The following is a 26559-nucleotide window of genomic DNA, read 5'->3' on the forward strand; positions in this document are numbered from 1 at the left end:
GTACTTACAATATCCCAAATGTTTCCAACTATTTGTAAATCGTGAGAAAATTGCAATTTTAACCAAGGCTCCGGGACGTGTGAGGAGTTGCCTGTCAATTGCGTCATACCCGCGTTACCCTCGGTTTCCGGTTTTATTTTGTAGAAACCATGTAAACACCAAAGACGCTTTAATATATTACATGTTTTAATAGACAAGGGAACAACTGTTTATAGACAGAAAACTAATTGTTTTATATAGCTCAACACAAGTCTTATTGTTTAAATCTAATTTTCTTGATTTTTTGCGAGTAAGTTACCATGCTTTACCATGCCTCAGAGAAAAACACTATTTTGTCAAGTAGCTAATATAGCATAATCAGATGCAGCTTTATTTTTAGTAACAGTAATACAGAATTTTCTCCATCATACAATACGTTTTAAAATTAATTTCATGCCATTTATCAACAAGCCATCCAGCATTTAATATGATATTCTAAAATCGATACTCTTACTGCAGTGTGTCTCAAACAAGTGTCTCACAGCAGCCGCCAAGCAAACGCACAGAGTAACGTTATAACATCATTTTTAACACACTCAAATGTATCTAATATAATAAACAGAGCTGCGTTACCTCATACTCATGACCGGAAAAGCTGAAGCTCCGTCGGCAACTGTGGCATTAAAAGTTCCGCTGCTCGTGAGGCGTGTGTTGCGCAATCGCTCCAGCGGCCTCGTTCAGCTCCCACAACACTCGGTCCTGCTCTGCTTCATACTACAGTAACGTTAATAATCACATCCATGAACATGATTTCTTCCCGAGTCCTATCCCGATTCTTCACCGGCTGTGAGGTGAAAACCACATGTCTCAAGATTCCGCGCTCAAACTTGCCATCATCAACTACGCCTTTGTTTTGAATAATACCTCTAGCGACCTCTAGCGGACAGAATTTTTACATATTGCACCTTTAAATTGCTGTAAATGGATGAGTCAGACAGCTCTCGGATTTCATCAAAAATGTCTTAATTTGTGTTCCGAAGATGAATGAAGGTCTTACGGGTTTGGAACGACATGAGGGTGAGTAATTATTGATAGAATTTTCATTTTTGGGTGAACTAACCTTTTAAGTTACCGGTGCTCTAGCCTGTACAGTGGTGTCATATGAAGTGTTACCTTCCGGCAGAAGTGTTGGGTGGTGATGGTGAACACATCCAGGCATCGTGAGGACTTCCTGAGCTCATCCTGCAGGCTGACCAGCTGCCGGGCCTGATCTTCACATCTCTCTTTCAGTCTCTGCACCATCAATCGTTCCCGCTCGGCATCCACACCATCTGAACGCCCACCAAGACGGGCCACACATGACTTCTGACGCACTGGGAGATATAAAAAAAAAAAAAAACATGAAAAAAATAAACTACTTATGACGTGTTAGTATGAAAATGAGTTTATGCTACTTTAATGCTACTTTAAAGGTCCCTAATTTTGTTTTGGAGGTCTCCTACAATAGATTTATATGCATCAAAAAACGTTTAATTTTCTCAAAATATACATTGCAGCATCTCCTCTTTTCTCACAGTGTCTGAAACTGTTTGATGAAGGATTCTGTCTCTCTAAACCCCTTCTTTCCGAGAGCCAACTTTGCTCTGATTGGTGAGATGGCCCAGTCTGTTGTGAATGGGCAACTGCTTACAGCGCGTCAGAAACCACACTGCTATTACAATATCTAAATTTCAGCTCCAGATCTTCCTCACCACTTGATACACAGTGATATGAACAGTAACGACGGAGTCGTAATAAATTAGAACATGAGGACCATATATTTATGTATCATAAGACTATGATCAGGTCCAGCATTGAGGAGTAACTGCTGACTTCACCTTCCATGAACACACATTTCCACTATAATGCTCACAGATGAGGGCTGAGTCAGGAGAGCGGTAATCCATAAATATGTGTAACATACAGTATGTACAGTAATACAGTAAAAATACAGTAATAGTAATACAGTAATACAGTAAAATGCTTCTACTTTGCAGTCTTTTCTAATGTAAAATATTAGATTTTTTTGAATATTTGACTTACAAATATTTGATTTTTTTATAATACTAATAATACATATATATATATATATATATATATTTATACACACACACACACATAAACACACACACACACAAAAATTACATTTCAAATAAATGCTGTCCTTTTGAACTTTCTATTCATCAGAGAAAAAATGTATCATGGTTTCCACAAAAATATGAAACAGCACAACTGTTTTCAACATTGATAATAATAAGAAATGTTTCTTGATTATCAAATCATATCAGAAAGATTTCTGAAGGATCATGTGACACAAGACTGGCGTAATGATGCTGAAAATTCAGCTTTACCATCACAGGGATAAATTACATTTCAAAATAAATTAAAACAAATTAAATTGTTATAATATTCCACACTATTACTATTTTCACTGTGTTTTGGTCAGATAAATGCAGTGAGCATAAAGGACTTCTTTAAAAACATTTTAAAAATCTTACTAATCCCAAACCTTTGAACGATTGTGAACATTGATGATCCAAACAGATTTTAGAAGAACTTTTTTTCATAAATATGCTTACTTATAATTTGTAAATAATTACAAACTGACATTATATATTGGTATGTTCCATTTATTGTGTATTTCAACTGAATTATTGAGAATACAGAAAAAAAAAAACTGAGCAAAACATTAGACTCAATGAAATTATTGATCTTATTTTTAAGACCTATGGTGTCAATTTATCCTCCATTAGTCTGGAAGCATTAGTGAGGGAATTACTCAACGGTTTCCTTATGGAAGTCTTTATTCTTCACAGTGTTGCTATGACAACCACTGGTAGCCAGTTAATGAGGGATGGGAAATGACAGTGGGAGGGGCGGCAGCAGGCGAACAGAATAAAACACTCAAGAGACACTCACCCGGGGACTGAGGCTTGGGAGAGACCACTGCAAACCTCTTCGGGGATGACACAATGGGACGGCTGATTTCTCCATCCCTTTGAAACTCCTTTCTAGAGGCTGTAGAGAAACAAATAACACATTTATATGAGCCACTGTTGTCAATGAGAACTATCATTCTAATCCAAACTCAGAGCTAAATTTTGGAATCAAAATTATAGCTTTATACAGTATAAGGATAAAATAAATGCTTAAAGTGTCCACTAGCCGGAGCCCTCAGTCCACTAATGTTCTCTTTCATACTGTGACTGCAGTGTCAAGTCAGCACTATGATGCAATGCATACTTCAGCCACTAAAGGGCCCTTCAAGAATATTTTTATACAATTTGTTTTTTTCTACATCAACTCTGAATACTGGAAAACATGTTACATGTTATATTATATATATTTAGAATATTTAATTCAGCAAGAAAACATTAAATTGACCAGAAGCGACAGTAAAGACATTTATAATGTTGTAAAATATTTTATTTAAAATAGATGCTATTATTTTAAACTTTCTATTTATCAAAGAATTTAAAAAAAAACATATCACAGTTTCCACAAAAAAAATTAAGCAGCACAACTGTTTTCAACATTGATAATAATCAGAAATATTTCTTCAAATCAGCATATTAGAATGTTTTCTGAAAGATCATGTGACACTGAAGACTAGAGTAATGATGCTGAAAATTCACCTTTACTTACACAGGAATAAATTACATTTGAAAATATATTCAAATAGAATATTAGTAAAAAAACAATAATATTTCACAATATTACTGTTTTACTGTATTTTTGGTCAAATATTTTCTTATATATTTTCTATATATATAAGAATGTAAAATAATGAAAAGTAATTTACATTAAAGGTGCTTATATTCACATTTGGTGACATTTCAGGTTAACCTTAGCAGGACCCTCTTATATTACATTACACCTGTTGCATTCCCGGGTCCATTTGGACCTGATGGAACGTAAGCTTATAAAACAATCATAACTTAATATTTTTTAACTAAAACTATATTGTATCTGATCAGTAGCTTCTCATTAATGAGTGGATATGATTTTTTTTTTTTTAAAGTTACCATGTTTTGACCATGCTATTACTTCCTTTCCCCCTTTTCATTAATTAAAAAATTGAGAAATTCTTTGAAATGTTACAAGAACTACAGCAAACCAGTGTGTTGCAAGAAAATATATATTTTTATCAATATTTCTGAAAAATTTTATTTGAATATATCAGATGAAATTAATGAGAATTAAAAAAAATCAGCATAATTTCATGTTTAAATGGTTATTATATCTCTTACATTTTTTTTTATTTTAAAAATCTGAAAAAAATAAATGCGTGTTTTGAGAGTCAACATGTATTCAAAGTTTCATTTTCTATGGATTTTTAAAATAATAATAAAAAAATGAATAAACCTCATTGCTATTATTGATTCAACAGGCTTCTACTTCAGTGACTCTTTAACACAAATAGACGACAGAAATGTGTATGTGTTTTTTTAGTGCAACTGTTATAATAGATGATTGTATTTACAGTTCTATACATTTTTATATCTCACATATCAGTAAAGTGAGAATACAGACAATATTAACAGTTTTTCTGCAAAAATACTGTAGTTGATGTACATGTTTTGCACAGGTGTAAAAGTACATGTGAAGTATGAATGTTGGTGTTGGTGTTCATGTTTGTGTTGGTGATCTCTGTCAATAGCTATGTTTCCATCCAAAGTTGTGAATTTAACTTAAGCGCAACATAGCGGAAAATTGCATAAAACAAAATCATCACTTCCTGGGAAAATGGCGCAAAATATCTGTAACAAAAATTATTAAAAGTTGCTGCAATCGGGGAAGAAACTGTGCCCTCTATTTTGAATGACTTGCGTCTCAGAGCACACAGACGAAACGCTATAAACTCTGCCATGTTATCTTGCATTTGGATACTGGTGTTTGGGAACGCAATCATGCAAGATGCTTCTGGGAGGGAATTAAACCAAATCATTCTGATGACAGACTTTGGCTTAGGCATTTCAGAATGACCATACCAACATGTGAGATGCTGTGTGATGTGATTGGTCGCTGGTTAGTCCAGTTATTAATCACGTCCTCTGTTGAGGCAAAGTCAAGCAAGTTTTTTGTTCAAGGGATTTATTCAATAAAGGTGTTTCCATCGTAGTTTATGCGCATGTCTTCTTATCAAAATGTATCCACCTCAATTGAGTGCATAAATTTCTATGTGCATTTTTAGAATTTATGCACATCTTGGCGTTTCCATCCAGAGTTGTTTTTTGTGTGTGTGTGTGTGTGTGTGTGTGTGTGTGTGTGTGTGTGTGTGTGCGTGATATCCCAAAATGCACATAAAATAGGTGGATGGAAATGTAGCTTGTGACACACTTCTTCACACAGGGTCATGTGACAGCTGGTCAGGTCAGGTTACATTTGGTGGCAAAAGAATTAGAAAAATGATTCTGTGATAATTATACATATCACTATGCTCAGTGCGACATAATGAAGGAACTGGTGGTGGCGTGACTTACCCACGGGTGAGGCGCGAGGGGGCAGGTGCAGAGAGCGGCGGGTGGGGGCGGGGCCGCTGGGGGGCGGGGGGCTGCTGCGGTTATGAGTCCTGCTGCTGTGGCTCTCAGCAGGAGGGAGAGGAGAGCGCGACAGGAGGCTTTCATCACTGCCGCTGTGTGGACCTGTGGAGAAGGCAATAAAGAGTTTGTGAAGCTTTGAAGAAAATATCCTTTCTTCTGAGAAGGGTTCTTTGGGGAACCAAAAATGCCTCTTCTGTGGCATTGCTGTGAAAACCCCCTTTTGGAACTGGAACTATTGTTTTCTCTCTTTGATTAATCGCTTATACTCATATTACTCTTATTTGAAACTCACAGATAAGACTGTCTACTAAATGAATAAAATGTAATGTAAACTTTACTTTGAGGACAGAAGCATTTGATACTGCTGTTAAAAATGAAATTATATTGGAGACATGGCCTAGTAGTTTGAATTGTTTTGTGGTGTCATCATTTTCTGTCCTCTATTGTCTCTATCGATTATAAAGGCCCAAACTATAAAAAAGAAACATCCAAAGATTGGGGTCGGAAAGCATTTTTAACAAAAACTTTTTTGTTTTTAACAAAAAAAATCTGTCACTACAACAAATTCCTAGTATGTGTAAACATACCTGGCAATAAAGCTCATTCTCATTCTCAATAATGTTTTTGAAAGAAGTCTCTTATGCTCACCAAGGGTGCATTACTTGATCAAAAACCACAGTAATATTGTGAAATATTATGACAATTTAAAGGGGTGCTTGATTATGTTTTCACTTTTTTAACTTTAGTTAATGTGTAATGTTGCTGTTTGAGCATAAACAACATCTGCAAAGTTACGACGCTCAAAGTTCAATGCAAAGGGAGATATTTTCTTGTACAGAAATCGCTTTTTAAGGACTACAACAAACAACTGGAAGGGACTACAATGAGCTTCTTCCCGGGTTGACGACATCACAAACCCCGAAGTTTACATAAACCCTGCCCCCGAGAACATGCAACAAAGGTGGCGAGGCCATGTTGGGCTGCTTTAGAAAAGAGGAAGAGTTGTTTTAGTAGAGTGTTGTTACCATGCTGCCATTTTATGCCGGACTGCTTCACAAACGAGGGTCAATTCAACGCTGGATTTGCACAAAAGATTAACATGATGGCACATGCTAGTCGATGAGTTGAATCAACTTCACAGCAACTACATAAATTTATCCACTAACCATTCAGAAACGTCCAGTTGCATTCTAAAAGTTGTAACTTCGTCCTGAGTCTCTCCATCAGTGTCTGACTCCGGTTTGAACAATGTAAGGCTTTAAAATAATTGATACAATAACTGTACCATAGTACCACCACAATACTTTTTAGACAGCAGTCTCTTAACAGCATCCATAGGTCTTCCAAGAGTAAAGACTGCTATTATTTACTCACCCTCATATCGTTACTAACCCCTATATGACTTTCTTTCACAAGTGAAGATGTTTAGCAGAAAGCTCACACTTCTCTTTCCCATTCAATGAAGACATAAGAGTTCAGGACAGCATGAAGTTGAGTTAAATATAACAGAAAATATTCATTTTCATATATATTTTTTAAACTATCCCTTTAAACATTTTTCTATGGTCCAGAGTTAAATTATGTGCTGCAAACTCATGCTGGTGTCCAGAGTTATGTGGCATGTTCTGCTGAGACTGCAGATGTGTTGACATCACCTTCTTATATAGCCTGTTCCTCTCAGATTTATCATGGATTTTTAGCCAGGTCTCCGGTTTCAAAGAGGTCTCAAAAATGCTGACACATCCTCCTTCACGCTCACACGTGCTACTACCCCATAAAGTCACCACAAAGAGGCTGCAAGGTGAGATAAATGTGACTCAACTCATGATTAATGGGACACCGACTGAGATCAATCAAGTCAAGAGTAAAGCTGTCAAGGGTTTAACTATTCATAATACAGGGTTGTTGTTCTGAATGTTCTAAAACAAGTAAAACATTTCAGAAAAAATGTTATATGAATGATATATGCACCGATGTGTTGGGCAATAATCTATGGAAGCTTGTTTCCGCCACTAAATAAAAAAAAGGTAATTGTGACTTTTTATCTCACAATTCAGACTTTTTTTCTCACAATTGCGAGTTTACATCTTGCGAGTTATAAACTAACAATTGCGCATTATAAACTGACTTCTTTTCTCAGAATTGTGAGATATAAACTCACAACGGCTGGCTGACTTTTTCTCAGAATTGTGAGATATAAACTCACAACAGCTGGCTGACTTTTTCTCAGAATTGCGAGTTTATACATCACAATTCTGACTTAATAACTCGCAATTGTGAGTTATAAAGTCAGAATTATGAGATATAAAGTCAGAATTGTGTGATATAAACTTGCAATTGCGAGTTATAAAGTCAGAATTGTGAGATATAGTCACAATTGCGAGTTATAAAGTCAGATTTGCAAGACTGTTTAAAAGCAGCCGATGTTGAAGGCCGATTATATCCTGTCAATCAAAAGGGGGCGGAAAAACACATTAGTCTGTAACTCATACTGTGTGTGATGAAAATGTCAAAGCAGGCTCTATTTGACCCTATAAATCACCCGTAGTTCAAACCAGGGCTGCCAGGTCCGCAGTTTTTCCCTACATCAAATATTATTTGTAGCACACCTCCCATCCAATAATCACAAAGAGCTTGTGCCTTGTTACTTCTGAAAAGAAACAAAATCTCAGCTTTCAAATTCTGTTGATTTTATCATGAAATTCAAACAATAAATGGCATTTTGATGCTCTTAAATGTGACGTGACAGATCGCTGTAGCGCCTCGGTTCAAGCGGCAGTGTGGAGACCGAGTCTCTTCTTCCACTTTAATACAAGTTACAGCATGAAAGAAAAATGAATAAACATCAGAAGGAATGTTAAAAGATACAGTACAACTTACCGAAATGTATCATGTGTCATGTAATCGCTCAATCTGTGTTTCAACCGAAGAAAGATGTCAATAAAATAGCTTGTGAACAATATGTCACTTAATGTTGTATTTACCTCAGGAAAGTTATCCACTGCTCACAGTTCATTAGTTAGCTATAAAAAAACACTAGATCGGAGCTTATTTACTGTTAATTATATATGTATGTTTGAATACATTTGTCATGAAGACAAGTGTTTATGAAAACTTCCTTATGTGCAACTGAATTGTACACAAACATTTCAGTTTTTATTTGAGTGTAATTATTATATCTGGAAATAAATAGCAGTTGAATATATTTTGGACTCTGTTGTTAATTTTAACCTTTAATATTATAGTAATGTACCAAATGAGAGGATTCCCTGTATAGTTTAGGGTTCCCTGTATAGTTTACAGCATTAGTTGGGAGAGTTTTTTTTCTCTCTCCTTAAAATCAAACTATCGGCAGATATTCTGAATAATTGGTATCGGCTGAGAAATTTAGTATCGGTGCATTAGTTTTTGTGCTAATATTTTGAGAACATTATTAAAGACCAGATATCTTCGAACAAACATTATTATTGTTATTATTGTATTGTACACTATTATTGATTCAGGAAGAACATGTATTTATAACTTTGAGAAAAAGTTATAGTTCTGGGAATGTTCCCTGTTAACTGGGAATACAATCTGAGTAACTTGTAGCATAGTTCCAAAGACAAAGCGAAAGAGAAAGAGTATAAAAAACACATAATGCTGATGCAAAATGCTGAAGATGTTGTCAAAAGAATGACTGTGTCCATATCAGCAGGAGATGGAAGACATTGACTGGCAAATGGCACGAGGTGTGGTCAGAGAAAAGGACTGATACACACGACAGCAGGACGTGTGCATTATTTATGATGAAGCATTAAAGGTTTCACTGTCTGATGTGAATGATGACACCTAACATGTACATGTACAGTATGTTCAATTGACAGTCATTTATGTGACTTTAGATTTTCTTCAAGAATTTCTTCAAGAAAAACTTCTAGAATTACAAAATGAATCATGGTTAATTAATTTAAAGAAGCTTTGTCATAATTACAGAAATTGCTGAAAATATCTTATCTTATATGGGGTGGGGGGCCTTTGAGTATCGTCTTGGACAAAGGGGAAATTCACCACTGGCAAGATAGGCTTGTAATAAACGCACAAAACAAACTGAAATCGGTGCTTCGTGACTAAACAGAGAACAAGGGCTGTGGTGCCAAAAATTTAACTTCCATAATGCACTTTTGATTTTGGTGCCACCAGAAATTCAATCCGTGGTTTTAACAAAAGCCCTAGAGCTGTCAAAAGTCAGTAATTTATTTGTTGTCAAAAGTCCACCAGATGATGCAAAATGCATCAGTAAGCTTTGTTCAATTACATACAGAATACTACTGACATTGAAATGATACAAAGCTGGTTGAAAATTTCCTTGATCTGCAAATTGTTTAAAGAATGTCCACACCTAGAAAAATTATGGAAATTACAACTTAAAAATGTATACAGTGAGTTTTCAGTAAAACATGGCATTGAATTATGGAAGCTTGTTTCTGCCACTAAATAAAAAAAGAAAAAGGTAATTGTGACTTTATCTTACAATTCTGACATTTTTTCCCACAATTGCGAGTTTGCATCTCACAATTCTTCAGAATTGTGAGATATTCTGACTTTATAACTCGCAATTCTGACTTTATAAATCGTAATTCTGACCTTGTACCTTGAAATTCTGACTTTATAACTCACAATTCTGCCTTTATAACTCACAATTCTGCTTTTTTGTACCTCGAAATTCTGACTTTATAACTCGTAATTCTGACTTTGTATCACACAATTCTGACTTTACATCACGCAATTCTGACTTTATAACTCTCAATTCTGACTTTATAACTCGCAATTCTGCCTTTATAACTCGCAATTTTGCCTTTATAACTCGCAATTTTGACTTTATACCTCGCAATTCTGACTTTATAACTCGCAATTCTGAATTTATAACTCGCAATTCTGACTTTTTAACTCGCAATTCTGACTTTATAACTCACAATTCTGCCCATATAACTCGCAATTCTGCCTTTATAACTCTCAATTCTAACTTTATAACTCGCAATTCTGACTTTATAACTCGCAATTCTGACCTTGTACCTCGAAATTCTGACTTTATAACTCGCAATTCTGACTTTATACCTCACAACTCTGAATTTATAGCTCATAATTCTGACTTTATAACTCACAATTCTGACCTTATGACTCGCAATTCTGCCTTTATAACTCTCAATTCTGCCTTTATAACTCGCAATTCTGCCTTTATAACTCACAATTCTGCCTTTTTAACTCTCAGTTCTGCCTTTATAACTCTCAATTCTGACTTTATAACTCGCAATTCTGACCTTGTACCTCGAAATTCTGACTTTATAACTCGCAGTTCTGATTTTATAACTCGCAATTTTGACTTAATAACTCGCAATTCTGACTTAATAACTCACAATTCTGACTTAATACCTTGCAATTCTGACATTTTAACTCGCAATTCTGACTTTATAACTCGTAATTCTGAATTTATAACTCATAATTCTGACTTTATAACTCGCAATTCTGCCTTTATAACTCGCAATTATGACTTTATACTTCAAAATTATGACTTTATACCTCGAAATTCTGACTTTATAACTCTCAATTCTGACTTTATATCACATTTTTTATTTCATGGCAGAAACAAGCTTCCATATGGAATAACCTTACTTAAAGTTCAACATTTTTTTAAAATGTACTTTTAATTAAAACAACAACAACAATAATAATAATCAATAATTTAAAATAATAATTCAAATACTAATAAAATCATTGACAAGATCCCCACATGAATAAATCACAAACAACACTTACATGGGCGCAGGTCTTGCTTTTCAGTGTCCCTCTTTAAAACAAAAGTGAAAAGGGGTACGAAATACCCCAGTAACGAAAACATATGTGTGGCAAATTCGTCCGTTAGTAGAGGAAATGAATCCAGGATCCAGACTTGAGATGACAAAGAACATCATCCGCTTTCATAAAGTTAATCTGATATTAAAACTCCACTGAGTCACAAAAAACCTCAGACTTACAGCGAATCCTGAAGATTAAGAATTATACTGCATTATGAAGACTTAACTGTAAGACGTAAAACCCTTAAAGCCCAACTCCTCTTTAATGCCTCCACTTTCCCAGAGAGGAAATAAGAGTGAAAGTGGTGACACTGGCCTAGACGTGGACACTCGGAAGGGGTCGACAGCTGTCCGTTATATTTTATCTACCGAGCACGGCATTGAACAAATATGCCACATGCACATACAAGTCTCTGGATTTAAATAACGAACAGACAAGTCTTTGGGTTTTTAAGAGGGGACATAAAATTGGGAAGGGAAGGCGCCACTGTTGACCTCTCAGCTGTCAGAGCTGAGAGACAAATGTGTCCCCACTATAGCATCAGACATGTCAGGGCGTCTGCTGATGTCATAATGGGATGCTAAACAAGGGTGTGGTTACAAAACACACTGTACTTACAGTACAACTCTAAACCCCAGTGAGAGAGAGAGAGTCTCTGTACTGTGAAAATGCATACATTACACTCAGCAGTTTAGCGACATTATTTGCTATAGACTCAGCATTTATCTGCAGTCTTCAGGGAATGACTGCAGCGAATACAGTCTATAAATGAATAAGAGGACACTCAAGCCTTTCAGTCACCATAAAATCAAAATGGACAATTCTTGTTTTTTTACGGAATATTGCAGTATTTATTATAAATGATTTATATGTGCACGTCTTTTTTTTATCATTCATGTGCCCTCATAATCTTAATCAAAATAATTTCCCCTCCCTCTTGCAGCTCATCTTTTCTCTTCTCTGATAATGTGTTTACTGGCGCGAGGGCGGGACCTGTCACTTACATGAGATCCACCAATAGCAAAGCAAAACCGTTGAATCAGTTCCCTATGGACAAAATCAGTTCCTGCCCCACATTTGTTCTTGTTCCAGAAGCCATTTTATATATGTCACAGCAGGGTAAAAAAAAGGATTACAACTTCCATTTCATGCCAACTTTAACAAGCCCTTTAATATGTCCTGCCTGACTTACTGTTTGAAAAGGAAATACCAACGAGGCTGTCAGAGTCTTTTGAATGTCTAATAGTTAATATGTTTTTGCTATCATATGGTGTAGTTACAATATCTACCAACAGGGGTTAACGTGACCATGCTAAACAGCCAACCTTTGAACCATTGAAATATGTTTTCAGTTCCTCATTTTCAATTTGTATCTACGTCCTTTGAATGTGCAAGATTTCCAATTCATTAGCCCCTATAGGTAAATAACTACAAAAATGCAGCAAAATTGAACCATATTTGTGACTACGAATACGATAATATGATAATTACAATTAGGCATGTGACGGTATCAAATTTTTGCCATAATTGCTGAAGCTTTTATCATGGTATACGGTATTATCACGATATTGAAATAAGTTGCAAAAAAAGTGTTGTCATACTATAACAGGTTTAAGAACTCTTTTTCTTATAACAAAAAGAACTCTGAACATTTAAATACAGTTTCGGAATACACAAAAAATAAAGAGTTTCAAACAGATGCTTTAAATGCATTAACTAACATTAAGAATGAGCAATAGCTACATTTGTTACAGAAGGTATTATTTTTTTGTTAATGTTAGTTAAAAAATACAACTGATCATTGTTAGTTTTAGCTCAGATCCATTAAATAATAGTTACAACTTTTGATTTTAGTAATGTTATTTGTTATAATGTTATAACTTTAACTAAGAAATTAACGTCAACTAGGATTAAATAAATGTAAATGAATAAGTGTTTTTCATTGTCAGCTTGGTAATAATGAATTAACATGTTAACTAATGAAGCCTTATGTCACTAAGTGTTACTGAACAATAACAAATAATCAGAACATTTGCAATCATTATATGGCATGTTGTAGTCCAGACTAAAATATAAAAATGTTTACGTTTGAAAGTAAATAGCCTATTAAGTCTATTAAGTATTTGGTGCTGTGATGAACAACATTGCGAATACAAAAAAACTGAATAGCTTTTTGAAACTTTTCAAATACTGTTCAGTAGAGCAGCTGCTTTGTTTACGGGTTTCCGGGGTAACCGCTGCACTTCTGCTGTTCCATCAGCGCCTTCTGCTGTCAGAGAGTGAAGGTGCACTTTCCTTCAGCGCGTCTTCTTCACTCGTTACGCCATGTGCTTCTCGTGCACGTTGGGCTTGTTTACATCTGGGTGTGCATGTCCTTTTGACGCAGCATACAGCGGTGTTGTGCATTTTAAACGATTGATGGGTAAAGTATTCACGGAAAACACGGCAGCAGGACTAGGCAGGACACAACAGTGAACACACAAAGCAGGTAAACACGATGCACAATTTGAAAACGAACTGGCACAGGACTAAGAACACAGGCTTTGTTCAGACTGCCAGCAAAAATTGGATTTTTTTGCATATTCAGATTTTGGGGCCTGTTTACACGATACCATTTTCAACTAAAAACGCAAAACTGTTTATGCATTTTGTTTGTTCATTTACATTTTAACATTTTGAGGGCCTGAAAATGCAAACTTTTGAAAATGCGTTTCAAAGTGTACGTTTTTGAAAACGATACCAACGATACCAAGCTCATTTCAGTTTTTAGTACATCATTGTCGTGTAAACGTACCCTTTATCCAGATGGGTTTTTGAAAGTCTGGACGGCAAAAAAAAAAAAAAAAAAAAAGAAATCTGATTTTTTTTTTTTTTTTTTTTTTTCAAATCTGATTCAAACCGCATTTGGAGGTGGTTGAGCCATGTGCTACATTGAACAAGACATGAAAGCATGCGGCCGGTGGAAAACACAAACCGTGTGCTACATATAACACGACAACACAACAACGCCTGGCCAATGAAAACATAAGCCAGGCGCTCTACAAAAACACGCGAGACAGCTAACCCTTGGAGTGCAAATGGGATATTCTGTGTGAAAAACTGAATCTTTAAGAAAAAAGCCAATTGTTAAAAACTGTTCATCCTGTGGCCTTTTAAAAAGAATTTTATAATACACAACAAGTATTTTCATCAACTGTCCTGAGGTAGTCACTAGTCAAAACCTTGCTTGTGAAGGGAAAAATATTACAATATTACATACATATTTACTCACCATCATGGCCTTATGGCCGTTGTAGCCAAGTTTATGTGTAATACATTCTATGTTGAAACAAATATAATATTTCTTTCTAAAGCTAATTTTCGTAATTTCTCTTTGATGCTTTTCTCATCTAACACAATAATGGTAATTTCTCAGCCAAATTTGATGTGCGTTTAATTAATTAGATTAAAAATTTTAAATCGCTTGACAGCCCTAATTACAATATAAAAAAATATATATTATAATTGGATGCACAAGTTATGTTTTGAAAAGTCTGGTAGTTTCCTGAAAAATGTGGAAAAGAAAATGTCAGGAAAACAGCAGCTTGTGTGAAAATTAAGGAGGAAGCACATGATGCTTTGAAGTCTGCAAGCTCATGCTCAAGGCGTGAAACAGCCTTCAGTCACCCAAAAAACTATTGCAGATTTACCAAGTAGCAATCAGTTACTGAGAATAAGGAAGTAGACTACATATTTCATTTTTCATAATATATATCTGAGTCACATTATTCTGATAATATAGATTGATAATATTGACTCATATAGTGGTCAAATATGTCATTTCTTTTTTTAGATTAGTGTCTTTAACTACTATGTACTTGAATCATTATAATCAATGCACTTATTGTGTACACACATTTTTACATTTTACTTATATTTTTAAAAAATACCTACATTCAATTACAGCTAATTAATTTCTGTAATTACATTTATAATTAAAGTGTTACATTTTTACCTCTTAAACCACCCCTAAACCTAACAATATCAACAAAACTGTGCCTAATATCCCAACTCAATAGCAGCACAAGTGTTTTGCAATACAACATGCACACAATAAGTACATTGTATCTATTATTTTTTTTTAAGTACATAGTAGTTAAAGACACATAATATAAAATGTGACCAAAATGGCTTCACGTCATCTGTTCAGGGTCATTCAATAAAATGAAAACATCAAAAGAATAGAGAGGTGTTTATTGACTCAATTTTTGCCTATAGATGGTTTCTAGATTGGATATAGAGATACAGTTACATAAGCAAGTTCCAGGGGGGTTAATCCTATAAAAAAAATTAATATTAAAATTTTACAGTTGCCATTATCTTAACTAATAATTACCAAAGATGAAATATAATATAAAATAATGGTAACACTTTATTTTAAAGTGTCATAGTTACATGTTGCATGTACTTACTATAGTAATAACAGTAAATTACGCATAATTACAAGTATCCTAAGCCAAAACTTTAACCTCATAGTAAGTACATGTAATTAATATTACGCAGTACTTATTTTTATAATTACACAGTAACAACATCACCTTAAAATTAAGTGTAACTAAAATAACTAATAATAGTATATCTACTGTATGTGCAGGCAGATTTCTGCAGCGGTGCTCTTTGTCTCGCTCACATGTCTCTCTTCTTCACAAAAAATAAATCAATGTCTATATTCATCCCTTCTCATACCTCAGCCCACCACAGCACAGAAACCAATATCAAAGGTAAATACAATTATAAAACAAAAAACACTGTTCTCTATATTTCTTCAACTTCATAAAAATGCACTGAGCACTGCAACAAGTAATATAACAACCTTCCTCACATTTTCACATTCACTCTTATGCCTTATGACAGGTAGTCTTCTTAACAATAAAATTACAATTATATGATGATCTAATATCATAGATGATATTTCAGAATGATTATAGACTTCCAGTTTAAAGTGCCCCTATTATGCTACTTTAAAGGCTCCTAATTTTGTTTTGGAGGTCTCCTATTAGATGGCCCAGTCTGTTGTGATTCTGATTGGTCAGATGTCCTAGTCTGTTGTGATTGATTGACCGCTTACAGCACATCAGAAACCAAATTGCCATTACCATAGCTGAGTTTCAGCTCCAGATCTTCCTCACTGCTTGATACACAGTGATACAAACAGTAATAATGGCCATCTCCTCACCTTTTGAAGTGCTGCAAAGTGGATTTGTTTCACAGCCCAGAAAACAGTGTCTCCTCAACATGTCGACAAAACGAACAAAAATTTTCCAGGCCTCAGATATACATTATATTGCCAAAAGTATTGGGACACCCATCCAAATCATTGAATTCAGGTGTTCCAATCACTTCCATGGCCACAGGTGTATAAAATCAAGCACCTAGGCATGCAGACTGATTCTACAAACATTTGTGAAAAAATGGGTCGCTCTCAGGAACTCAGTGAATTCAAGCGTGGTACCGTGATAGGTTGCCACCTGTGCAATAAGTCCATTCATGAAATTTCCTCACTACTAAGTATTCCACGGTCAACTGTCAGTGGTATTATATCAAAGTGGAAGCAATTGGGAACAAAAGCAATTCAGCCACAAAGTGGTAGGCCACGTAAAATCACAGAGCGGTGTCACAAATGCTGAGAAGAAGTCGCCAACTTTCTGCAGAGTCAATAGCTACAGACCTCCAAACTTTGTGTGGCCTTCAGATTAGCTCAAGAACAGTGCATAGAGAGCTTCATGGAATGGGTTTCCATGGCCGAGCAGCTGCATCCAAGCCTTACATCACTAAGTGCAATGCAAAGCGTCGGATGTAATGGTGTCAAGCACGCCACCACTGGACTCTAGAGCAGTGGAGACGTATTCTCTGGAATGACGAATCACGCTTCTCTGTCTGGCAATCCGATCGATGAGTCTGGGTTTGGCGGTTGCCAGGAGAACAGTACTTGCCTGACTGCATTGTGCCAAGTGTAAAGTTTGGTGGAGGGGGAATTTACACTGTGGGGTTGTTTTTCAGGGCTTGGGCTTGGCCCCTTAGTTCCAGTGAAAGGAACTCTTAATGCTTCAGCATACCAAGACATTTTGGACAATTTCATGCTCCCAACTCTGTGGGAACAGTTTGGGGATGGCCCCTTCCTGTTCCAACATGAATGCACACCAGTGCACAAAGCAAGGTCCATAAAGACATGGATGAGTGAGTTTGGTGTGGAGGAACTTGACTGGCCTGCACAGAGTCCTGACCTCAACCTGATAGAACACCTTTGGGATGAATTAGAGGAGACTGCGAGCCAGGCCTTCTCGTCTAACATCACTGCCTGGCCTCACAAATGCGCTTCTAGAAGAATGGTCAAAAATTTCCATAAACACACTCCTAAACCTTGTGGAAAGCCTTCCCAGAATAGTTGAGGCTGTTATAGCTGCAAAGGGTGGGCCAACTCCATATTAAACCCTACGGATTAAGAATGGGATGTTATTAAAGTTCATGTGCACGTAAAGGCAGGCGTTCCAAAACTTTTGGCAATATAGTGTAACTACAGTGTTTGAGGGAGGGTCAAAGTAGACATTGTTCACAGGTAGCAAATGAATATCATAGGCTGGCATTATGCAAATTTGTTACAAACCTACATAGGTTCAGGCCAGAAGTAAGGCTGTAATTACTGATGACTTGTTTCAGGCAGTTCAGAATCAGATCTTTCTTTTGGTAGACAATAACTCCATTTGTTGAGCACTTTGATCTTTGAAACTTTTCAGACCTTTTACATTCACAGACAGCTATATTGAAAGGCACTACATGAAAGGTACTATCTGAAAAAGCATAATAGGGACACTTCAAAATACTGGGACTGCTCTACACATTCTCATCTTGCACGGACACAGTGCAACCAGCAGGGTGTTAAAAAACATTGATTGTACTTTGTATCTGCTGGTAATAAGGCTTATGACAGGAAGAGTTGGATAATCCACAAGGTCGAGACTAATCCTGACAAAATACCAGTACTAAAGTATGTGGTCTAAGAATGGGCCGCTGTGGCATTTCCTTACACTTTTGAGAATTTAGACTGACACTCTAAACATTAACTTTTACAAGACACCATTAACAAGAGCTTGAAGGTACTATAAACATCCCAACTAGAAGCAGCTAAGAAATCTGTTGAACCCAGACATCTGTGTACTCCAGCATGGGAAGTGTGTAAACAGCAGGTTTATGACAGGAAGAGTTGTAACACTCACGGCTGGATCTGCAGGGGTCACTGTGTGTGCTGTCATTTGATTGGTTGCTGGATACAGATGACACACTAGCACTGCGGACGAAGCCAAAGGCAGCCAGTCGAGCAGGAGGAAGATGGGAGAAGCCGGGAGGACGCAGTCCAGATTGACCCGGTTTGGGGAGCATAAATTTGGGGGCCACACCCAATGCTAGTCTTTTCTGATCCACTGTAAAACAGTTGACAAACATTAGTCCCTTTAGATTTGTACCATCAAACAAATATCACTAGTTCATTAATACATAGCTTGGCTTGGTATTCCTTTCTACAATCTATAATAAATAAATGAAAATATAATCTTGACCTAATTTGTTTAAATCATGATACCAATGTGATGAAATAAATACCAGTGATTGTATACAAATTTCACTAGTTCTCACAATTCCTTACACAAAAGACTTGGAATATTGAGAACAAGTACTATCTTTGCAGCAACTTGGACATTCTCCAAAATATCTTTTTTTGAGTTGCACATAGAAAACACAGAAATAAAATACAAGCAAGAAAATGATGACAGACTTGGTAAAAACATGGTAAATATATAAATGTCATATAGAGAGGTATATGCTTTAATGCTTAAGAAAACACCTCTAAAGATCCCCATATTTACTGAGAATTAATAAAAGATCTGTTATGGATAGATGCATGAAGTTTGTATGGATACAGCTCATCAATAATATAACCAATAAAAAGTACAGTTTTTGCTAGATTAAGGATTCACAATGGCTGATTTATTAATTTCCTCATTTTCCAAGACATGGTAATATTTAAGGAGAGACTAAATTTAAGATCACATTTAAAAAAGTCACATACTGTTTAAAAGTGAGAAAAGTAAATTCCGAATGTTTTCCCAAAAGTCACAGTTGTCAATCTCCTAAGAGATATTTGAAGATATAACAAAAATAAAAGTGTATGTTAAGGTATCTCAGCAGTCCTTGCTGTCATGAATTCTACATTTCAAAGAGAAATGATAACTCCTACAAAAATTAATTCCAGAACTAAAATGCCTGCACTTCATAAACTCAGCTGATTGAATGTCTGTGTGTGGGCATTACGATATGAAACGGGTCTGATTCTGAGTATTGGCAGTATAGAGCTGTGTAGATAATCCTTTAAATTCGTGTCTAGCTTTATGAGCTATATTTTAAGCAAATGTCTAATACAAATTAATACTGTTTAATTAAACATATCACATTCTAAACAAAGTCAACTGACAACTGGGGACCTGACTTTGAGAGTTTTAGTGCCTACTGACCCACAGGTTCTTGGTGACTACTTGGGGCCTGAGCAGCTGGAGCAGTATAACTGAGGGGTGATGCCGACCTTTGACCTGATAATACAGTCCTGTTCTTAGTAGCAGGCTGTCTGGTGACGGCTCCAAGACCAAGCTGAGGCCTTAATGCTCTGGGAAAGCGGAAAACGGAAGCAGCGGCATCATGGGTATTTAGCTGAACCGCTCTACCAACCTGGAACAGTAAGAAGCATCTTTTGATGTCTTTGTTATCACAAATTTACTGAAGCAGTTGAGAGTATCAATAAATTATGCTTACTGCTCATGCTTTCACAAGCACAACAGATTTTTTTCAGCAGTGCTGTGTTAGCATCTGAAGCCTTGTTCAGACTGTCAGTCCAAACCGATTTTTGTGTATATCTGATTGGATTCCGATCAGATTTAGCAAGTGTAAACAGCAAAAAAAAAAAAAAAAAAAAAAAAAAAAAAAAAAAAAATCACATGAAATGTGATTTTAACGAATCCATTTTTAGCTACATTCATATAGTTCAAAATCAGTTCTGGAGAACCGTTTCATTCTGACCGCTCTGATTGTATTTTGTGTGGTCATGTCACTTTCTCATGGCACGTAAAACGTAAACATGTCGCTGCAGAAACAAGGTTGTATTGTTGCAAAGTGCGACGGTCGAAAATGACAATATAATGTAGACATGTTGAATTTTGGAATATGGAATAAAGAGGCCTCCTATGTTTCTGCTGCTGCCTCAGAAGACGTATTAGTCTAGCATGGCGGTTACACATTGTCATGTTGTAAATAAGACTCTCATAAGATCTGTATTGCAAACCCCTCCATATTGCTGTTGTTATTTTTTGAGTATGCCTACTAACGCTACGACATTGCCATAGAAACCAATGCAGATATTCCGGAAAACACAAGACTGCCATGGGACGCGCAAATCAGAAAAGTTGTGATATATAGTGTGGACAATCAATAATTTAGGTCAGAATCCAATTAGATACAGAAATAATCAGATTTGGACTGACAGTGTGAACATAGCCTGAGAAGTCCCACCTCATGTAAGTATTGATCTGGCAGCTCTCCATGGAAACTCTCTGATTTGCCCACCAATTTATGGGGGACAGTGTGGCTGAGTGTCCTGATCCCAGATGCCATCAGTCCTGGAGGGGAGTAGTACCCTGACCTCTGTACCTCCTGGCGATACTTGTCATAAAGGATATTAGAGGAGCTGAGCACAGGCGAACCTCTGAACCCCTCGGCTTTGGGCTCTTTTGAGGTTGGTGAGCTACTGTAGGGTGTAAGTCTCGGAGGCAGTGTCGATACTTCATAGGGACCTTCAGACATTGGTTTTGCTTGAGGGCTCTTGCGGACATAGGTTATGATTTTTGGCCGAACATTTTTGGGCTTCTGAGGTGGAGAAGACTTTTTAGATTCAGGCTCTGCTCTAGAGGGTTGTTGAGGAACGACAGGTTTTGGGAGACTGCTACTACTACTTAGAAAGCTTTTACTCGGTTGCCTCAAACCAGTGTTTACCCTCTGTAAGGTTTCACTCTGTTCCTGGCTTGCTTCTCTTGTGCTAATATATTTGGCTGGTGATGAAGGTGGCTGTTTCCGAGGTGAACAGGTGGTTTTAAGGGATGGAGGGGTCTCAGAGCGAGACGGGCTGCCCCAAGGTCTTCGCCTTTCCAAACTCGATGAACTAGATCTTCGGGTCTTTTCAAAAGATGCTTGCTTCTTGTACGGTTGGGGTTCAGAACAATCAGAATGGACAGGTGCACCCTTTGAGGTTAGTTTCGAGGTTTTAATAGCAATTTCAGGAGATTCCTCATCCTGGGATTTGAGTTTATTCTTTATATCAAAGGTGGAATCACTGGAGGACCTTCTGTTTTGTGAAGTAGACTGAGTGTTGTCTGAGACAAAAGGGTGGCAACATTTCTTGTCAGTTGATACTGTTTTCAAATTTGGAGACTTTTCGTCTTTTGCAAGGTTCTCCTTTACATGAATTCCAGGTTCTCTGAGATCATCCTGACTGGCACTTCCTGATTCATTAGGGACCTTTGTAATCCTTGCAATGCTACATTCACTCATGCCATTTGTCAGTTGACCTGAGCTCTCAGATATTAGAAAGTCTGTAGCTTGTTGGTTTTCTTGTGCTTCTATAAGAGGTTCCTCAGGCAATGCGGTAGAGTTAAGATTGAGATTGACGCTGCCGATGTGCGTTGTACTTTTTCCTGCTTGATGATGCGTGCCCTCAGTATGTAGGGAGCTCTGGCTTTTATCTGAAATTGTCAAACAGTACTGTGAGACAAGGGAAAGGTCCTCAGAGAGAGTTCGGTATGGCTCTGAGGGAGCATGCCACGAATCAGAGCTGTGGGTTCGACCAGCATGGTCCAGGGCACTAGCAAGACTTCCTCCAAGACTAGACATTGCGGAAAGGCAAGAAACAAAAACATCATTTTCAGAGCTAAAGTCAGTCCTGGCTATGCTGATCACCATTTCTTTGCTAGTGGACTGAGGACAAACAGTAGACTCTTGCTCTTTTGAAGTAAACTGGGAAAAACTTTTGTTATACTTCTGAGATTTTGCTTCAGTGTTCTTCATATCGGTGGATAGAACCCCTTTTGTGTAACCTTTAGGAACATTGTTCTCTTCCTCATCCTCTAGTTCTTGACTTTCCAGCATCTCAAACTCAGCCAGTTCCGGGTCATCACACGGAGAATCTGTGGCCTGGATAATCATTTTCACCTGTTCCTCAGTGTGAGATACCACAGAGGACAGGGCATCAGTTGCCTCCAAAGTTGTTTCTCCATCTCCCCTTTGGATTTCATTAGCATTGGCATCTCCATCCAGGGAATGCTCAGCATGCCTGTTGTTGTTATTCCTGATTTCCTTACAGCCATCTTCAGTGCTGGTCCCGAAGGGTCTGGTGTGTTCATCATTCACACTCATGTTTCCTGAAGGCTCATGTGTTCTCAGGCTTTCATGTAGAGTCTTGTTGGTCCTCCCTTGAGGTCTGGAGCTCTCTCTGCTTTCAAACTTAAAGCTAAAGTAAGTATTAGCATCTTTCTCACTGTTGGTTGAGATACTAATTTTGAGTAGATGACATCAGGGGTTGTCTTCAACCTGTCAAGGGAGGTAAATAACAGATTTAGAAATGTCTTGACACAAAACCTACAACAGAACTACAAGAAATAATCTAGATTTTTTTCTTTATGATGATATTCAATATTATTTTTTTAAAGCCAAAAACAGATTTAGTAGTACACTGTAAAAAGTGATTCGTTGGCTCAACATCTATTACTTATCAAGATAAATAGAATAAACTCAAAAAAATATATATTCATAACATTTCAAGCTCTACTTAACATTTTCTAGTGTATGCAACACAAAAATGTAAATTAAAAGGTGAACATAAGTGTATTCGTAAAGTAAATGAAAAAACGTAAGTAACATCAACTAGCATTAAAACTAGGTTAAAATTAAGTAAACATAACATAAAATTTTAAGTATTTGTGAGCTGCGTGACATGGAAATATTCTATCCAGCCAATGAGCGAAGCTGGAGCCATTTTGAAGCGTGATGTGGTGAAGACAGCGAGTACTCTGTCAGGTAAACTGTCTTTAAAGAAAACTAAATAAAATATTAGAGTTTGACTATTTAAACATTCATAAACACTCGTTTATTGTGTTAGTGGGGTGTATTCCTTAACCGGAAGCGCAACACAACATTTTCTGAAGTTCGATGTGGTGAAGACGGAGATAAGAGGTAAGCTAAAGCTTAGCTTTATATTAACAAAGTAAAACATTAGATTTTGACTTTTTTTAACATTCATTAACACTCATTTATTGTGTTAGTGGGGTGTGTTCATAAACTGGAAGCACAATGCAACGTTTTCTGAAGCGCAATGTGGTGATGATGGTGAAAGGAGGTAAGCTAAAGCGTCGCTTTATATTAACGAAATAAAATATAAGTGTGTCGTTTAATGTCCACTTGTTTATTGCATTTGTAGTCACTGGGGATTTATTAAACTTGTATTTTTAATTGATATGAATTATTCAACAATCAGAAACATGTTACTTATGAATACTTTGCAAATTTCTATATCGAGTTTTGCACGTGAATCAGGAAACCGGTTTGCATGCGATTATACAACGTTATATATATTTATAAATGTGCGTGCTTCATTCGAACATATTGAGTGCTTATGCAGTGTTTGTATTCACGAAGACTGCTTAAGGTAAACGTATCGAGTTTGCACTAATGCATATGCATTAATGCATTGAGTTTTCACACAGCTCCAAAAATAATATATAATAAAAATTGAAAAAGCTAGCCTAATCATTTTTTATGTTGTTTAATACTGTTGTTTTTCTCTATCTGTCTTTCCAGTGCGAACATTTGTGGTGCAACAATAGAAGGATATGGTGCATCCTGTTTTTGGAGGTATACAATTTTGTTAATTTCACACTTGACTATTAATTGTTTTTGACAAATTGGCTTTGCCAAAATAAAAGGTGAACCTGGCATATTTTCTGCATTTTGGGTGATTTGTCTGCTTTTAAAGGCATCATATTTTTCTCAGTCAGTTAAGATGTGTAAGGACCATGAAAATCAACTTTTTTGTTTCATGTACTTTTCAGTCCAATGCTATCTGCGGAAATACACAGAGAAGTTGATTCAGTGTTTAATGATGTACATCTCTGACAATGCTGATAATCTCATCAGGCATTACCAGGTGAGTGTCTGGAATACATTGAATGCTATACATAAGGCAGTAGTATTTAAACCTGGTCTTGGGGACCCCCTGCTCTGCACATTTTTGCATGCCTCCCTTATTTAACACCCCTGATTCAGATCATCAGCTTGTTAGGAGAGAGCTTCATGAACTAAGAGAGACATAAGCCCTATACAGTAACTGTTATACACTTTTTCCCCCCCCTAATTTTCCATATATTTGTATTATCCTACACACATTTGAGAAGAAAAGAACACATTTAATAGCAAAACAACCTATTTGAAAATTAGCATAAATCACATTAATACATTTTACAGTCCTACTAGCCTGTTGTTGTCACAGTTATGTTCAGTTTTCACAGACTTTTTAGTTTGTTTTCATCCGTCACGTCTCCTTTGTCTTAGTTTCTCACCACTCATCTGTTACCATGGACAATTCATCATTTAGTTCATCACCATTACATATTTAAGTTGCTCTTGTTCACTCAGTGTTTGTCCGGTCACGTTTAAGGGTATATTTACACGACAACGATGTACTAAAAACTTCTTTCTACAGATGACAGTGTTAATAAAACTATCCCCATTCACACGGGTTCACAAAAAAAAAAAAAAAAAAAAAAAAAAAAAAAACTGTATTATGTATGCCAGACAAGTAGTTGGCAATGTCACTTTGAAAAGAAACTACTCGCCTGCACATACGCATTCTTTTATGGAGCACTCGCACAAAACACCTTACCTTTGCGTTGAAAAGTAAGGTGGATAGACTAAACACGTAATATGCATGTGCGTGCTATCACTGTTTTCACAGATTCGTGTTTTTGCAGTTTATACGGAGATGACAATTGTATCGTTTTCAAAAACTTTTTGAAACCCATTTTTAAAAGTTTGTTTTCAGGCCACCAAAACACTGTTGTGTAAATGAACAGCCATAATGGCTTTTTTTGTTGAAAACGGTGTTGTGTAAACAGCCCCTAAGTTAAGTGTGTTGTATCCTGTTTGCCTGTCATTTGGATTATTGTTATTAAAGCTATGTGTTGGCAACTTCTTCATCTTCGTCTGTTTGCCTGCAACGACCCGTGACAGTTGTTTAGAGTAAAATAAAATAAAACCGAAATGAAACGATAAACTAACATTTATTTTATTTAAATATAAAGGTGATTTCTTGTTATTTCAAAACATTCTATCTCATTTTGTGTTATATAAATACATTATATTTTTCCCCACTGTAAAACAATCTGAAACTACCACATAATGTTGTAAGTAAATACACATTTGCTATGCTTTTCTTTAGGATAGCCATGGTGACCTAAAGGAACTGGAACAGCACACACACTGAGGATTATCACAGAGGTGGCTTCATGGACAATCCTTTAGAGACTAACTTTCTTTTGGTCAAATTATCACTTTTTTCAGAAGTACTACAGTCATGATTTTTGGTTTTAGACTATTTAAGTTGCTGTTTCCAGAGTAGTATTGCAATCTCTGTCAGAAAACCTAAAATGCTTTATTTTTGTACTGATTTGACTAATTGTACTAATTGTGTGAAAACTTTTTGTTGAAATGCTGTCCAAAAATGAAGTAAAATGCTGTTTTGTGTTTATTGTTTGCTTTGTGCTTATTTTAAGACAGTACAGCAAGTTTTATTCAATAGCTCAAGATTAAAATTAATTAAAATTTTAAGTTTGTTCAACTCAATTGACTGTCTTTTTTTTAATGTAAATTAGCTTAAATGTTAAGTTAACACAACTTGCTATTACTTGGTAAATTCAACTTGTGTTTTTAAGTAAAGAATGTTGAGTAAACAAATATATTTAAGTACCTATAACAAAGGATTTCTTGTTAGTTTTACATAAATTTGCTTCAAGTTGGATTTACTTAAAAAGTGTGATGC

General features: G+C 36.2%; 1 protein-coding gene across 3 annotated transcripts in view; it reads right to left on the reverse strand.

The window, feature by feature from the left end:
- The window catches only part of mtus2b (microtubule associated tumor suppressor candidate 2b), a 64481-nt gene that overhangs the window by 22519 nt on the left and 15403 nt on the right, over positions 1 to 26559 (reverse strand). For all 3 annotated transcript variants that reach the window (XR_007925254.1, XM_051863884.1, XM_051863885.1), the window contains exons 2-7: positions 20988 to 23057; positions 19940 to 20150; positions 18650 to 18853; positions 5502 to 5663; positions 2938 to 3036; positions 1153 to 1352 (exon numbers count right to left, since the gene is read on the reverse strand). Coding sequence is in view for 2 of the 3 variants with exons in the window: in XM_051863884.1 (XP_051719844.1) it covers positions 1153 to 1352; positions 2938 to 3036; positions 5502 to 5663; positions 18650 to 18853; positions 19940 to 20150; positions 20988 to 22883 (2772 nt within the window). In the remaining variant the exon portion in view is untranslated. The remainder of the gene's footprint in view (positions 1 to 1152; positions 1353 to 2937; positions 3037 to 5501; positions 5664 to 18649; positions 18854 to 19939; positions 20151 to 20987; positions 23058 to 26559) is intronic.

The sequence above is a fragment of the Ctenopharyngodon idella genome, chromosome 15 (genome assembly GCF_019924925.1).
Source record: "Ctenopharyngodon idella isolate HZGC_01 chromosome 15, HZGC01, whole genome shotgun sequence".
NCBI lineage: Eukaryota > Metazoa > Chordata > Actinopteri > Cypriniformes > Xenocyprididae > Ctenopharyngodon > Ctenopharyngodon idella.